Source organism: Lobosporangium transversale (assembly GCF_002105155.1).
Source record: "Lobosporangium transversale strain NRRL 3116 chromosome Unknown BCR41scaffold_18, whole genome shotgun sequence".
NCBI classification, from domain to species: domain Eukaryota; kingdom Fungi; phylum Mortierellomycota; class Mortierellomycetes; order Mortierellales; family Mortierellaceae; genus Lobosporangium; species Lobosporangium transversale.
Genome location: NW_019028996.1, coordinates 407,846 through 421,551, shown reverse-complemented (window position 1 = coordinate 421,551; position 13,706 = coordinate 407,846). Strand labels below are relative to the sequence as shown.

Sequence of the window (13,706 nt, the reverse complement as noted above, 5' to 3'; positions counted from 1 at the left end):
TTGAACAACTACCCATGTTGGAATTTTTTATATCCATCGAGCAATGTCTTTCTTTCTTTTTTTTTTTTTTTTTCCTCATTGTTCCTTCACACTTTCGCTCACATCCATACCTCTTCACTCTTTTACCCTTGTATCCTTTCTTTGTCACCTAGAGAACTATTCCTCTTTCTCTCACGTCTCTTTGTTAATGACCTTAGTTTCATGACCCTTTTCTTCCTTTATTTTTAACCACAAAAAAACCTGCATCTTTCTAATATCCAATATTTCATTTTATCAATATGGATCCGATCATCACATCTCTATCGACCTCCTCAGATACATTTCACAATAATAATCTCAACGAAACAGATCAATCCCCCACTGCCATAGGAGGAGCATCATTTTACTACAAAAAGGTCAATGTACCTCTGAACTATCCATCTGAAGCGATCAGCGCCCCAAAGACTTATGTCTATCCACCTCTCATGTCCCCCTCCGATGAATACTTCAGTCCTCAACAACATAGTGACGCAACATCACCCACAACAACGTACCCTCCTCAGCCCATCAATATCCCTCAGAGTCAGGGACAAAGGCAATGGGGACGAAGTAATAGTAGGAGTAATGCACGACGAAATAGCTTACCTGTGAAGCCATTCTCTTCAACACCGATGGTGAAGCCAGGTTCAATGCCTACTCACCCAGAACTTGACTCATACATGCCATCGCCTCCGACATCACCTTGGAAAGATGCTAGAGTCAATGGTAATAAATTCACGAAGCCAGCTCGATCAGCGACTACGACGACATTGATCCTAGATGAAACGCCCTATCCGGATCTCCCGTCAGACGTGAGATCCTGGACGAGTAGCCATGTAGCTGAGTATTTAGCCTATACTTTGCGGCTTTATCCACGAGCTATCACTGAGGATCTAGGGCGATATTTCCGACAGGTAAAGTATCAAAAAAAAAAAAAAAAAATTGCTACGCCTGTTATGCTGCGCTATGCAATGCTATGCTTTTATTTATTAGATATTAACGCAGTTTTTTTTTTTTTTTTTTTTTTTTCCTCATGTAGAGTGCTAACTTGACTGGAGCACAATTTATTGACCTGCGCGAGGAAGATTTAGGTAAATTATTCTGTCCTATTCTAGGAAGAGAAAACAACAGGGTATAACAGATTTGTTAATATATCCCAAATGTCGCTCACATTCTACGATCAACGATGTCTACATTACAGAGCGCATGCAAATCAACCTCAAGTGGCGTTCCATGATCCTCAAGGCTGTGGGGATGCTCCGACGCGAGACGCTCCGTGCTAGTCGTATTGATGAAATGAATTGGGAAGATGGATACGATCCTGAGAAAGATGGGCCTATGCCCATGCCTATGACTGTGCCTGCTAGCTCCAGCTCAAGCTGTAAGTTATGAGTTTATAGTTATTTTATTTTTCAAATCCTTCTCTCCGCTTCATTTCTCTCACATTCCTTTGCTTCATTTCTTCATCGTCCCCAGCGGATGAAGATTCCTCACATTCCATTCCTCACACCCCATCCACTACTACAGAGCCAGAAGCCACGTATAGCCTGGATCAATTATCGACTACAACTACCATTATCAGTACCTCAGATATGGCCGATCCAAAACAGGTCTCCACTGCTGAACATGACAGGTCCACACCTGTGATTGACCCTCAGGAGCTACGCCGTGGCATTGTGGAGGACATCACCAGTGTACTGCTTTCATGGAAGAAGGACCAAGAAGAACGAACCAAGAAAGCTCAAGCCAAATCGAACGGGGGTCTTGGATTCATGGAGGGCGTCGTTATCGGAGGCCTGATTGTCGCCTTCATGATGCGCTTTTCGCGTTAAAATACTAGTGTGCTACAATATGTGATAATCTAGTCTTTTCTCAATCGTATTTTTTTATTTCAATTTGTACATAAAAGTACCAGTCTCCTATGTTGTTACTTTCTTTTATGTCAATGCTATGTGCAGAATAAGAATAGTTGTTACTGCTATAGCTGTCGCTTTCCTCCTGGATATAATGCGAAGACAGTTTCTTTGCCATCACCATCTTCCAAGATCTCAAGCGCAGCTAAATGTCCACCTAATTGACCAAGAGAAAAGATTTTATCTCCAGTCAGGGATAAATGCAAACATAAAAAACTTGCAAGAACAGTTATTCAGGAGATAAAGAAGTAACACGTCAAAGTACCATAGTATCTACTGATGCCAGTATCAATAACCATATAGCTTCCGTTGCAGATCGACAGGATTTTACCATTTTCATATTGTGGGGTGTGGCCTGAGATGAGACGATTTACCTGCAGAATAAAAAAAAGATGGACGACTTTCAGTAAGATGAGCAAGGTTTCCTTTAACAATATGCTCCATGATGAGTTTGAATTACCCCAAGTGTCTTTTTAACTTCTTCGATCCTCTTGCATGTCTCTTGTTCACCCCCTTCCTCTAAAGCATGCGACCTGCTCCAGATAGGACCTTAATTTTCAAAAAAAAAAAAAAAGTCATTATGAAAGCCTATTTCTGGTATGCATTTTCTTGCTCCTTGGCAATATCCTTCTACGAAATAAAGGGCTTGCCTGTGCTTTGAAAGATAGATGCCCGGTAATTAGAGTTCCAGATAGCTTCGCTTGCTAGGCGGTTCAAGGTGTCGATTCCGAGACGTGCCCACTCAGGCTCCATATCGCCATGGCTGAAAACGGTGTGTCCATGATGAATGTAGGTGATGTTGAAGTTTCGATAGATCATTTTACCTAACCAGCCCGTCCGAACATCCCAAGCTTCCTTACGTTTCACGCGTCCTCCGAAGGAAGCAAAGTCTTCTTCTGTTACATAACGCAGATCTTGACCTAAGTTCATGACTTCATGGCTACAAGGACGATGAGGTTCTCATCCCGTAATCTTCAAAACCTTTAATTCATTGAAAGTAAAAATGAAAACTTACTTTCCATAGACATTGACAACCTGTGAAGCACATTCATTTCCAATGGAGTGAGTCAGTTGACATTCCCAAGCAGTGCGAAAATCAAATTCTGTTCATACATACTGAGGAGTAAAACATCGAGTTACCTTTCCTCCAGCTTCTTGAGCTTGTTTGCGAAGTTTATCAAAGAGATTGTAAACAGCAATTGTATCTGGGCCACGATCGACAAGATCACCCTATGAGAGTGAAAGCCCGATGGCAACGGTTCAGGTTAGTCCGATCATAAACATCGATCTTTACAGCTATATATATAATAAAGGCCATCAAAAAGATAGGAGGCGAATCCAAAAGGAATGCGTGGCGTACAGTTTGGACGAGCGTGTCAGTTCCGCCGACCCAGTCGCCACTGTCGTCAATGACCTTAGCAAGCTTCAGAACCGCTAGGGTCTGAGGTAGATCGCTGTGCAGATCTCCGACAGCGACGGTGCGTTTTGTCTGGACAAAGGCTTTCTGAGGCTGGTTTTTAAGATAGACAGCTTTGGACTTTTCATAGCCGGCAGGAGAGTCAAGGTGGCGAGTTGAAGAGGGTTGCTTCAAGTAAATGACCAAAACGACTAACAAGGCCAAGAAAGCAAGAGGTCTAAGCATGATGTTGTGGGAGACAGAATATAAGACAAAATAAGAACAAGTGAGTGAGTAATGACGAAGGATTTTACAAAGTAACCCATGAATCCGAATGAAAGGTTCAAGCAAGTCTCATTCTGTAAGTTAGTTAGTAATTTGGTTAGTAATTTAGTTACTTGTTGCTAAATAAAAGCATAACTTTGTTTTGCATGATTTTGATTTGCCCAGCCCCACCATGGATCATCCATGCATGGTATTCAACAACAAACACACCATTGGACAAACAACGACAGGCTGCATGCAGTGCGCTTCTCTCCCCCTTCTGCGAGCCAGCGACCCAGCCAGGACACAGCACGCGCGCTTTTTTTATTTTTTTTTGCGTCTGTGCCTGAGTTCCTCGTTTGGTTGCTTCTATTTTCGCTCCTTTTTTTTCTTTTCTGCTTTTCTCTGCTTTTCTCCTTCTTTTTCAATTGTTCATATTCTTCCTTTCTAACTTATTCTCGACCTTCTTTCTTTCACTTACTCTCTTGCAAATCATTCCGAATTTTTTTATAAAAAAGAACTTACATTCATTGCAGACCTAGGAAACCTATATTCATTCATTGTTTCATTCCAACTTACCATACCTCGGTGTCTTCTGCTCATCAAGAGTTCATAAAAAAGGAAAAAAAGAAAACACTCTTTGTATTGTTCATTACTACAGCGTGATTCAGCATGTCCTGGTTGAATCCCAAGAGTAAGTCAGTCAATTTGCTTTTTTATATACAATAACATGGTGTTAGGGAATAGGTATTGAGTAGTGTTTGTGTGGATGAAAGTCACTTATTTTTTTTTTTCATCCCAACGGCATACATACACAAAAAAAAACGGCCTGTCTTGTCTCCGTTTTTGTTTTTGAGAGACATAAAAGTAACAAAGGAGGCGGGCAAAGAAAAAGCGCGCCATGCAACTCTCTGCATTGTGTGTGAGATTGAGGATGTGTATTGATTTTATCTTGTACACATTGTTATGTATTGTAAGATGATTATTGTGTACTCTGTGTGTACCATGTGTGCCATGCCTGGTGTTATCAATAGTGGCTAATGAAATGTTTCCCATTGCGCATGCATGTTTGGCTTGGGGATACTTAACCTCTCTATCTCATTCTCTCTAACTCAATGTCTCTTATCTCTTTCCAAAATTCAGAGCACAAGGAGAAAGAGCGTGAAAGAGAAAAAGAAACTGCAGCCCTTTCCGCCAATTTCACATCCTCCTTGCAGATAAAGTCACCTTCTCCACCCAAATCCACCGGCTTTGTTGTAGGAAATGGTCATCAAGCACAACATCTGCAATATTCCTCAGCTGGATCACTCAGCAATGCCATCCAGAATAGCTCTTCAAACATTTACAACCACAACAATAGTTACAGTACCAGCAATAATACTTCTACATCATCAGGGGCTCCCAAAACAGGTACACTCATCATTCGAGTCGTAGAAGCAAGGGGGTTGACTATCCCTTCTGGCCCTGGTAACTCTCCTTTTATTCCACAAGACCAACAACAACAGCAGCAGGCTGCTGTCAGTAATCGAGAGTCGCACCAACGCAAATGGTGGTTACCTTATGCGGTTCTAGAGTTTGACAAGAATGAAGTCCTGATCGATGCTCTTGGAGGAGAAGTATCAAATCCAGTTTGGCAATACAGAGCCAATTTGTAAGTTTCAAACCAGGAAATGTCATACTGCTCCAAGTTTATTATTAATGTTATTATTGTTCCCTAATTAACTTGTATATCATGGGGAGAGAAAAGAAGCACACAAGTTTATGGTGCTGATTCAGCCAACTGGGCGACCAATAGCCAGTTATTCATTTTCAAGCTACAGCTACTCTGGCAAGACCAGAAAAGAAAACGACAGCAACAAGAAGCAATGGGGATGAATATCGTGGTTATAATTATCTTTCCCATTTTGTTCTCACCTTTTGAGCTGTGCGTAGAAGCACATTTGTATTTTAATAAGGGCTTGGAAATTAATTTGGAACAACAAATCATATCGTGGTAGACTATTCATGCCACCTACTATTATAACGATTTCATCTTGACTCACATTCCATACGATATCCATCAGAAACATCGTTAAGCCGTCATATGTGGGTTTTGCATCATTTCACATTTCTTATACTTCATAACAATTCAGCCTCTTCATTACTCCTCTTATTTATGAGTGTGTGTCAATGTGTGTTTGTCAATTGCCCCCCTGTAATGTCAACCTTACTCGATAGGAGCCCCGAGGGTTATATATAGTGTAGATATAAAGCCTCACCACTTATAGTCCATGGTTACATAGCCCATTTTTTACTCAGATCAGACATTTCAACAAACTACTCCTTTCATTTTCATCTAACATTCTCTTTTCCACTTCTCTTTCTTTTCGCAATTATAGCGATGTATCTAGGGAGTCGGATGTGGTATTGTCACTTTATATCCGTATCCCCGATACTAATGCAATGGACGTGGATCCCAAAACAGGTGAAATCGATAGTATGAATCATGATGTGTTCCTGGGCAACCTCAAACTAGTGCCTCACTGGGAGGAGCGCATGCAGGACGAATGGTTTCTTTTACAAGGTGGTACAGGACGAGTCCGTGTGCAGCTGGCATACAGACGTAGAAATGTATGAAAGAAACATTGGGATTTGATTCTAAAAGACTAAGAACGAAACCAAATTTAGTAACGGTTGTTTTCTTTTCTATCTATTCGATTTGTTTAAATAGGCTAATACCGCATTGACCATTGACTCTTTTGACTTGCTAAAAGTTATCGGTAAAGGCAGTTTTGGGAAGGTATGTATTTTATTTTACCGGTTCTTATATACATTATCCAGGAATATAGAAGAAATCATAAATTAACATTTACATTTCCTATCCTGATGGAATGCCCTTTCTATTTTTTATTCATAGGTCATGCAGGTCCGCAAACGTGATACTTCCCGTATCTATGCAATGAAGATCCTTCGGAAAGCCCACATTATCTCACGTAGTGAAGTCAATCACACGCTCGCAGAACGAACTGTACTAGCTCAAGTCAACAATCCATTTATTGTACCGCTCAAATTCTCATTTCAATCACCAGAAAAACTATATCTTGTCCTTGCATTCGTCAATGGAGGCGAGCTCTTCCATCATCTTCAACGCGAAGGCCGCTTTAGTGAGGAGCGGTCTCGTTTCTATGCTGCAGAACTCCTATGTGCACTAGAGTGCCTACATGGATTCAATGTTGTGTACAGGGACCTCAAGCCAGAAAACATCTTGCTTGATTACACAGGTCATATTGCACTCTGTGATTTCGGTCTCTGCAAACTGGGTATGACTGAAACTGAGACAACCAACACATTTTGTGGCACACCCGAGTATCTGGCGCCAGAATTGCTTTTAGGTCAGGGCTATACAAAGACAGTGGACTGGTGGACCCTTGGAGTGTTGTTATTTGAGATGTTGACAGGTCTACCACCGTTTTATGATGAAAACATCCATGAAATGTATCGCAAGATCTTGCAGGATGAGCTCCGTTTCCCAGATGAGGTTTCATCAGATGCGCGGTCCTTGTTGATGGCACTGTTAACACGAGATCCGAACCAGCGCCTCGGTAACAGTGGATCGCTGGCTATTAAACAGCATGTATTCTTTAAGCCCATTTCGTTCCCGTTATTGATGGCTAAAAAGCTTCAACCGCCATTTAAGCCTTCAGTCTCCTCTGCAACAGATACATCCAATTTTGACGAAGAATTTACAAGTGAGGAGCCGTTGGATTCTGTAGTAGAAGAGTCATTCTTGAGTGAGACAGTTCAATTGCAGTTCAAAGGATTTACCTATAACCCAGGTCAAGACAATCTATTTGGATCAACGATTGTCAGCCCACCTGGAGGGCCAAATGGTGTAGCTACGAGATAAAAAAAAAAAAAAAAAAAAAAAAGAATATGTACAGTTATAAGAAACCATTACTTCCGTTCCTCTCTATTGTTTATTGACATCATGTTGCATGCTCGAGGACTGGTCTCTTCTTTCTTCCTTTTCTTAAGCTCACATCTCGTCCAGGCGATAAAATGCTCTTGAGAAGAGGTCCAAAGTCGAGTTCAACGTGTTTAGACTCAATGTACTCATGTTCAACATGCAAGGGGATTACCACCCAGCATTTTTAATCAGGGAGTTTCTTTTCATTGGTGGCACCAAAATCTAAAGTTAACCGCACCACCACCGGTTGACCAGTTATCGCTGGTTATAGCCAGCTTTCACCGGTTTTAATCAGTTGTAGCCGATTAGAACTATATCAGGAACAACCAATGACTTAAATTTTGGGTGGTGATTAAAATCACTGTTGGCGCCACATCGAACATAAAAATCGTCATATACTCTTGACACCATGTACTCTATGCCTGTCATAGTTAAGCCGCGAAGACAGAAGGATAGTGTCGCCTATTTCCATACTATATCCTTTGTGAGAGGTCCTCTCAGACTGTAGCAAAAATCAGTGCCAAGACCCTCACTTTTCTATCTTTTTCGTATTATGAGAGAGTAGCAGGTCGTTGACATGAAGGAATTGAACACTCAAAGACATAATCGTAAAGTGCGACGTATTTATAAGCTGGTGCTTATGTGTGTGTTTGCGAGGCAAGAATTTTAGCGTGTTTGCTATAATCATTATTACAGCCTTTCTGCATTTGACTCTGTCTCGCACCATAGCAGACATCACAGTTAGCATCTACGTCCTGGCCAATGGTGCGGAAGAAAGGGTACAACCCTTCGAGAATATACTCATCCATGTTATCTCATCCTTCTGGCAAAATTTGGGCTGGTCTGCAAGCATGCATCCACCCTTTATACCGACGAATAAGCACGGCATCCACCGACATCGTCAATGGGATCGTTGACAAGAGACTTCACTTAATTGTCTTGAAGGACTTTCCCTGACGGCGTCGATGTGTTAGAGAAACACGCGACTCTGCAGCACAAAGAGTCAAGAGATAGTAAGCCGCTACTGCGTTGCGCTCTGGATGTCTTCCAGGGCTGTGCTGCTCAACTGCGGCCGAGAACAGGACAGCAGCACGTTACAGCGAGAAAAAGCATAGAAAAGACGTTTCACTTTTCTCTTCAAGCACACATCTCGCTGGTGGGATATCTACGGCAACAAAGGTGGACTGAAGTGCTTGAAGAAGTAGAAACGGACGTTCAGGTTACACGCGATTGCGGTCCTGACGACGTAGCCCTCACCCCGACAGTGACGCTCTCACCTATGCCAACATCGAAAAGGTCTGAAGACAGATAGGATATGCTGGGCAATGTTTGTACGGCCCAGTAACAACCATCCTAGTCCTTGGCCCTGCAACATAGACGCCCAGACCATCCACTGCATCGCCGTTCGCAGTAGAGTCTCCAGCAGCATTGTCAAAAAACCATCTCGGTACAGCTATAGAGAACGCTCGCTTAAGAAGCAACATGAGGTTTCTGTAGCTTTCAAGCTGTGTAAGTACTAGCCGTACAAAGCACAAAAGATTGATGTTCCTGAAGCAGTAACTCCGTCCCTACGACTGAGGCCTTCACCGCAATTACCGCCCTGTAGACGTGACCAGTTCAGCAAAGCGTCCGCTCCCCGTAGCCCGACCAAAGAGCATCAGGTCGTAACTATGGATGTCGGGACATTGGATGCAAACATTAGGAGGTCCTCCGGGAGTGACTACTCTATAGGCGATGGAAAGCTGCTCAAAGGAGTCCAAACTATCCTAAAGAAGTCAGCAGCGCCTCCGCGGATACGAAAAGAAAGTACTAATTCCTAATCGGATTCTTTATTGAGAAAACCGGCACAATCGCAATCAGTGATTCTGGCAGGGCATTTTTTTGATATGATCTACAAAAGGGCCTCCACACACGATCGAGCCGCACAAGACGATAACCCAGTAGTAAGGGGTGATCAGCACAAGGGAGACGAGAGTAATACCAGCATGACATCCACACAAAACGGTTTCTAATAAGTCTGCTGAGATTCCTATACTCAGGAAATCTCGCAACCATGGTGGGCAGAGGAGCCGATGCCCTGTATCTCATCAAACGATTGAAAGACAAATCTTCTGAGGGAAACAGACAGAGAGCATTTGAGAACTAGGTCACGATACTCAGGAACCGCATTTCTACTTTCAACAGCATCACAGTTAAAATCGGGACTTCGTCGATATTATTTTTCAAGACGTGATTTTCCCGATAGTCCCGACATCCCATTGATGATAATCTATCCGTCGTGGGAAATTTCTTAGTCCACAACCGCTCGAGCGGAAACAAGAGGGAAACAGTGCCCATAGCTATGAGGAAAGTTCCTTTTATTTCACTAACTGAGTATCAGCTGGTTCGAGTCATGTGAAATAGCATCACGGCTCGAGAATACCTACTGAAGCTTGCTCGAAACAATCATCCAACTACACGCTCCTAGAATGGTGTGTCTAGTATCTGGCTGTCAATGAACCCCCCTGAGTCCATTAAAGCTAGGCTACCGGCAAATGTTGGCCGAGGCAAACGCACATATTCCAGAGGGTGAACACGGATAATGTTTGACTTTCCGAAATCTGATCACAGAGGAGGGAGCAGTCAACCAGCCTCACTTTAAGTTTCAGAGATGACTTAGTGCTTCCAAAGACATGGTCGCCGACGGCACAGTAAAAACGATCAATGCCATTGAGACTGAGCTGTCTCCTTTATGCGGATAGTCGGCATTGAAGCAGAACTTTGAGCATGATTTGACGAACTTTTGCGGAGGAAACAGTAGTGCCTACAAAAAGCACGGTTGGATGCCGATAAGGGCATGAAAGGTGAATATGGTATAATCTGTGATCTGCTGCTCTGAACAGCGGTGGAGTCATTGGGCATCAATGAGACCCTTAGAGCATGCTGGTAATTGCCATAAGCCTTGATAGGTTTCCCACCAACAACAAGCTGTCATCTCTTCACACAAGATTCATCTCGTTTTCCGTGAGCAAAGCTCGATCTCTTGACTATTTTGTATTCAATGTCAACGAATACTATACGAACAAGAGGTGTCCTGCATGTCACAACTTCGTAGGCAGTGTCGTCCTGCTATCTGTTTTGCGCTTACTGCAAGGCTCATGTGCACCATGACGTCCTCGGAGCCCACAACATCGTAAATGTTGTTCGCAGCTATATCATGCAGCAGGAACAGCCTCAGTATCTCCAGCCTGTTGACGAGGCAGGACAATATATTTGGTCAAAGGTATCCACGACTGCAGACTCTAATATCGCATCAGCAGCAGCAACAACATCGGACGTTAAAGATAGGTTGCTGGCTCCAATGCGGTAAAGGGATCATTTAAACGGGCGAAGTGCGGTGATGAAGCGGATCTAAGTTCTCTTACTCAATTTTCGTGTGTTTAAAAACCACGTTCCCATGACGGGGAAACACAATGGCCTGTGTGACTGCGGTTGGGTAATCTGGACCACTAGCATAGAAACCGCAGTGCTGCGGGAAATTAAGGTTTATTTAAATGATTGGCTCGTCCAATTGAGTAAGTAATAAGTTTATGCGACTAAAACTAATTGCGGATTGCGCACTGTCCATTAAAAGTAGTATAAATACTCACTCATATCCATCCAATCTCCAACACCCAACAAGTACAAGACAACAAGGACAATTATCCTCATCATTTCTCTCAATCCGATTCAACAACAACACACTTCCTCCACAATCTCCTCTCTCAAACCCACTAAAAAGCAACAAACCCAGCTCTTATCCTACATGACAATCTTGAGTGCTACCGCTTCTCAGTGCAGTTTCTTTTACCCCACTTCACCTTCATACAATTACGAAGACAACCTCTATTACTCTGTACTTCAAGACTACGAAGTCATATCCTCTGTCGACCTTTTCCACTTCTCAGATCCCGAAGCATTCAAGGAAATGAATCGTTCAAGAAGAATGCACCGCTTCTCGGGCCTTTCTCAAAAAAATAAAGATCGTGCCACACGGAATTATCTAATTAAGAAATCCAAGCAAGGCTCATTTTCACTCGAAGAAAGGCAACAGATCTATGCTAAAATGGAGTATCGCCGAAGGATAAGAAGCAGCCTTGAGGATGGCGGCAGCAGTGAGGGCGAAAGCAGTACTGTCGGAATCAGCAGCGATGATGACAGCGACAGTGATAATGATTACGAGGAGCTTCTTGAGATGAACAATGATAATGAGGAGCACTTCCGATTCAAGCATAATCTCAACTTTAAGACAAGTGACCGAAGTCGAAGAGCAAACCCGGTTACCTGGCAAGTGGACAGCCAACAATGGAAGCATGCTATGGAACAAAAGCTTGATGAGCAGGATCAAATTCGGAGGACGAAGACAAAAAAGAACAAGTCTATCAAAAAAAGTCCCGACTACTTTTAATGAGTAGGAGAATATTCTGGTCATTATTATTTCTTCTATATCCTAGTCTTTCTTTATTGATACCTCATACCTACTATCAGCTTCGTAATCATTTAATAGTAATAAATATTTTGTACATTACATAGTAAAAAGGACTTTACAAAATTTCTGGATCAGGCTCCTGATCTAAAAGGCTTACTTCAGGAACAGTCTCGCTAGTGGGGAAAATATGGAAGGCTAGATCGTTAAATATCGTATTATCTTCAAACTTGACGTCAGGAAAGGGTGATATCTGTGCAATCGAGAGCGCTGGTAAAATAAATGGCGCTTGTTTGGCTAATTGCTTGAATGATGGACTAAAACCAAAAAAAAAAAAAGTATAGCACAGGCATGAGATACCATTCCTTACCATTGGTACGTCGCCCAAATAAACATAGTAAACATCATGATTAATATATAAAGGAAACAGTGATTGGACGCTCCTACCTTTCATCATACATAGTGAACCGATTGCCAAGGATTACCATATTGTTCAGTCGTTCCCGTTCCCAGTTGGATTCCAGGACGTGGGAGTATAGTCCTTTGGGACAGTGAGGCATATATAAAAGCGTCCTTGTTTTGATCACTTTCTTGGCCTGATCATTCACCTTCAATACCTGTAGTCCCAATTTTTCGACAAGTTCCTTGTCGTACTCTGTCATAATTGGATCGAATATTGATATCGCTCCTGTGACCTAATGATCAATGTTTATCATTGTCAATACCGCTATTGTTGCAAAGAATCAACGCCCCTATATCTGTACAGGCTATTGAGGGGACTTGTTTATATCTTGAGCTAATAGCAAATTTGTTCCGTTACCTGTAATATCTCTTTCAAGCAAATTCCCAAGGCCAACTGAAACTGAGAGTTTCGCGAGTTCTCAATTGATCCAATGCCGTAAAAAACCATCTCTAGGATTGAATTATTTTGAATCTGGCTGTCCATAGGGTTTATGCCCGTTCCTTGTGCTTCTCCGAAGTAGTCCATCGACAATGACTCATCGTTTTCGTTGTCTGATACAGTCTTGCAGTGGTTCTTTGAATTAATATGCTCCTCATTTGCTATTTGCGTTGCCAATGGGCGATCCCATGGCTCATCACTGGCCGACTTACGCCTCTGTTTTCTGCACGAGGGAATGAGCGTCAATTCCACCAATTCTGATAATGTCAGTGGAATAAAAGCGTGGATAATATTGGTATTAATCACAGTTGAGCGCAACATAGGGGGAAAGAGGATTGAAAAAAGATTAGAAAATGGTACAAGTTTTTGCTACCTTGAAATGCCTGATAGAATCTAGACTGCTTTAATGTTGTAATCCTACTCTCCATCATGGTAAGACCCCAGTCGATAGTCCTTTCAGATTCCATTCCTCGAAATCCCGCTATCCTAGATCGCTGACTGTTCTTCTTGATCGTCGGTGGCTTTTTCCCACGCCATCCAGGCATGTTGCTGCTCTCTCTTGTACTTTCATTAATATCGTTATCAAATGGCGTTCGAAATAGAGAAGGTTGAGATAGGGAGCTAGGACTCGAAAAAGACTTCCTCTGTTTGCAGCCCTTTTTTTTGCGAGTAACAAATACAAAAGGCTCCTCACTTGATTCCTGTTCTGTTGTTTGTGTCAGTGGAGGAAGCGATTTCGACTCCTGTTCGGGAATCAATACGTTTGGTTGTTCCTTGAAATTCGACATTGTTGAAGGAGAGATTGAAAAAACAAAAAACAAAAA

At 42.4% G+C, this 13,706-nt stretch overlaps 5 protein-coding genes across 5 annotated transcripts; 3 read left to right on the top strand and 2 right to left on the bottom strand.

The window, feature by feature from the left end:
- Positions 1-107: 107 nt before the first annotated feature.
- Positions 108-1,940, top strand: BCR41DRAFT_353535 (hypothetical protein). The gene is made up of 4 exons (XM_022024173.1): positions 108-932; positions 1,058-1,109; positions 1,220-1,399; positions 1,495-1,940. The coding sequence occupies exons 1-4, from the start codon at positions 279-281 to the stop codon at positions 1,848-1,850; spliced, it is 1,242 nt and encodes a 413-aa protein (XP_021881460.1). The 5' UTR covers positions 108-278; the 3' UTR covers positions 1,851-1,940.
- BCR41DRAFT_322616 (Metallo-dependent phosphatase-like protein) lies at positions 1,896-3,728 on the bottom strand. Its single transcript, XM_022021478.1, has 7 exons — positions 3,292-3,728; positions 3,072-3,161; positions 2,947-2,966; positions 2,582-2,871; positions 2,392-2,480; positions 2,197-2,305; positions 1,896-2,088 (listed from the first exon to the last, which is right to left on the bottom strand). The coding sequence occupies exons 1-7, from the start codon at positions 3,571-3,573 to the stop codon at positions 1,997-1,999; spliced, it is 972 nt and encodes a 323-aa protein (XP_021881459.1). The 5' UTR covers positions 3,574-3,728; the 3' UTR covers positions 1,896-1,996.
- A 535-nt stretch (positions 3,729-4,263) lies between these two features.
- BCR41DRAFT_377757 (kinase-like domain-containing protein) lies at positions 4,264-7,477 on the top strand (the record flags this gene model as incomplete). The annotated part of the gene is made up of 5 exons (XM_022027123.1): positions 4,264-4,285; positions 4,987-5,242; positions 5,970-6,201; positions 6,302-6,370; positions 6,488-7,477. 5 exons carry the CDS (start codon positions 4,264-4,266, stop codon positions 7,475-7,477), a joined length of 1,569 nt encoding a protein of 522 aa, XP_021881458.1.
- Positions 7,478-11,190: 3,713 nt separating this feature from the next.
- On the top strand, positions 11,191-12,032 carry BCR41DRAFT_353530 (hypothetical protein). The gene has a single exon (XM_022024172.1). It carries the CDS (start codon positions 11,322-11,324, stop codon positions 11,961-11,963), a length of 642 nt encoding a protein of 213 aa, XP_021881457.1. The 5' UTR covers positions 11,191-11,321; the 3' UTR covers positions 11,964-12,032.
- Positions 12,003-13,673, bottom strand: BCR41DRAFT_422124 (SRR1-domain-containing protein; the record flags this gene model as incomplete). The annotated part of the gene is made up of 4 exons (XM_022030106.1): positions 12,003-12,298; positions 12,429-12,676; positions 12,802-13,139; positions 13,256-13,673. 4 exons carry the CDS (start codon positions 13,668-13,670, stop codon positions 12,100-12,102), a joined length of 1,200 nt encoding a protein of 399 aa, XP_021881456.1. The 3' UTR covers positions 12,003-12,099.
- Between the last annotated feature and the right edge of the window lie 33 nt (positions 13,674-13,706).

Excerpts from the sequence above, each read along its gene's own strand:
- BCR41DRAFT_353535 (XM_022024173.1), top strand. The coding sequence starts at position 279 with ATGGATCCGATCATCACATCTCTATCGACCTCCTCAGATACATTTCAC. Across the intron at positions 933-1,057 it reads TAGGGCGATATTTCCGACAG|AGTGCTAACTTGACTGGAGC; the intron begins GTAAAGTATCAA and ends TTCCTCATGTAG. Across the intron at positions 1,110-1,219 it reads CCTGCGCGAGGAAGATTTAG|AGCGCATGCAAATCAACCTC; the intron begins GTAAATTATTCT and ends TCTACATTACAG.
- BCR41DRAFT_353530 (XM_022024172.1), top strand. The coding sequence starts at position 11,322 with ATGACAATCTTGAGTGCTACCGCTTCTCAGTGCAGTTTCTTTTACCCC.
- BCR41DRAFT_322616 (XM_022021478.1), bottom strand. The coding sequence starts at position 3,573 with ATGCTTAGACCTCTTGCTTTCTTGGCCTTGTTAGTCGTTTTGGTCATT. Across the intron at positions 2,872-2,946 it reads GTTGTCAATGTCTATGGAAA|CCATGAAGTCATGAACTTAG; the intron begins GTAAGTTTTCAT and ends TCGTCCTTGTAG. Across the intron at positions 2,306-2,391 it reads AAGTTAAAAAGACACTTGGG|GTAAATCGTCTCATCTCAGG; the intron begins GTAATTCAAACT and ends TTTATTCTGCAG.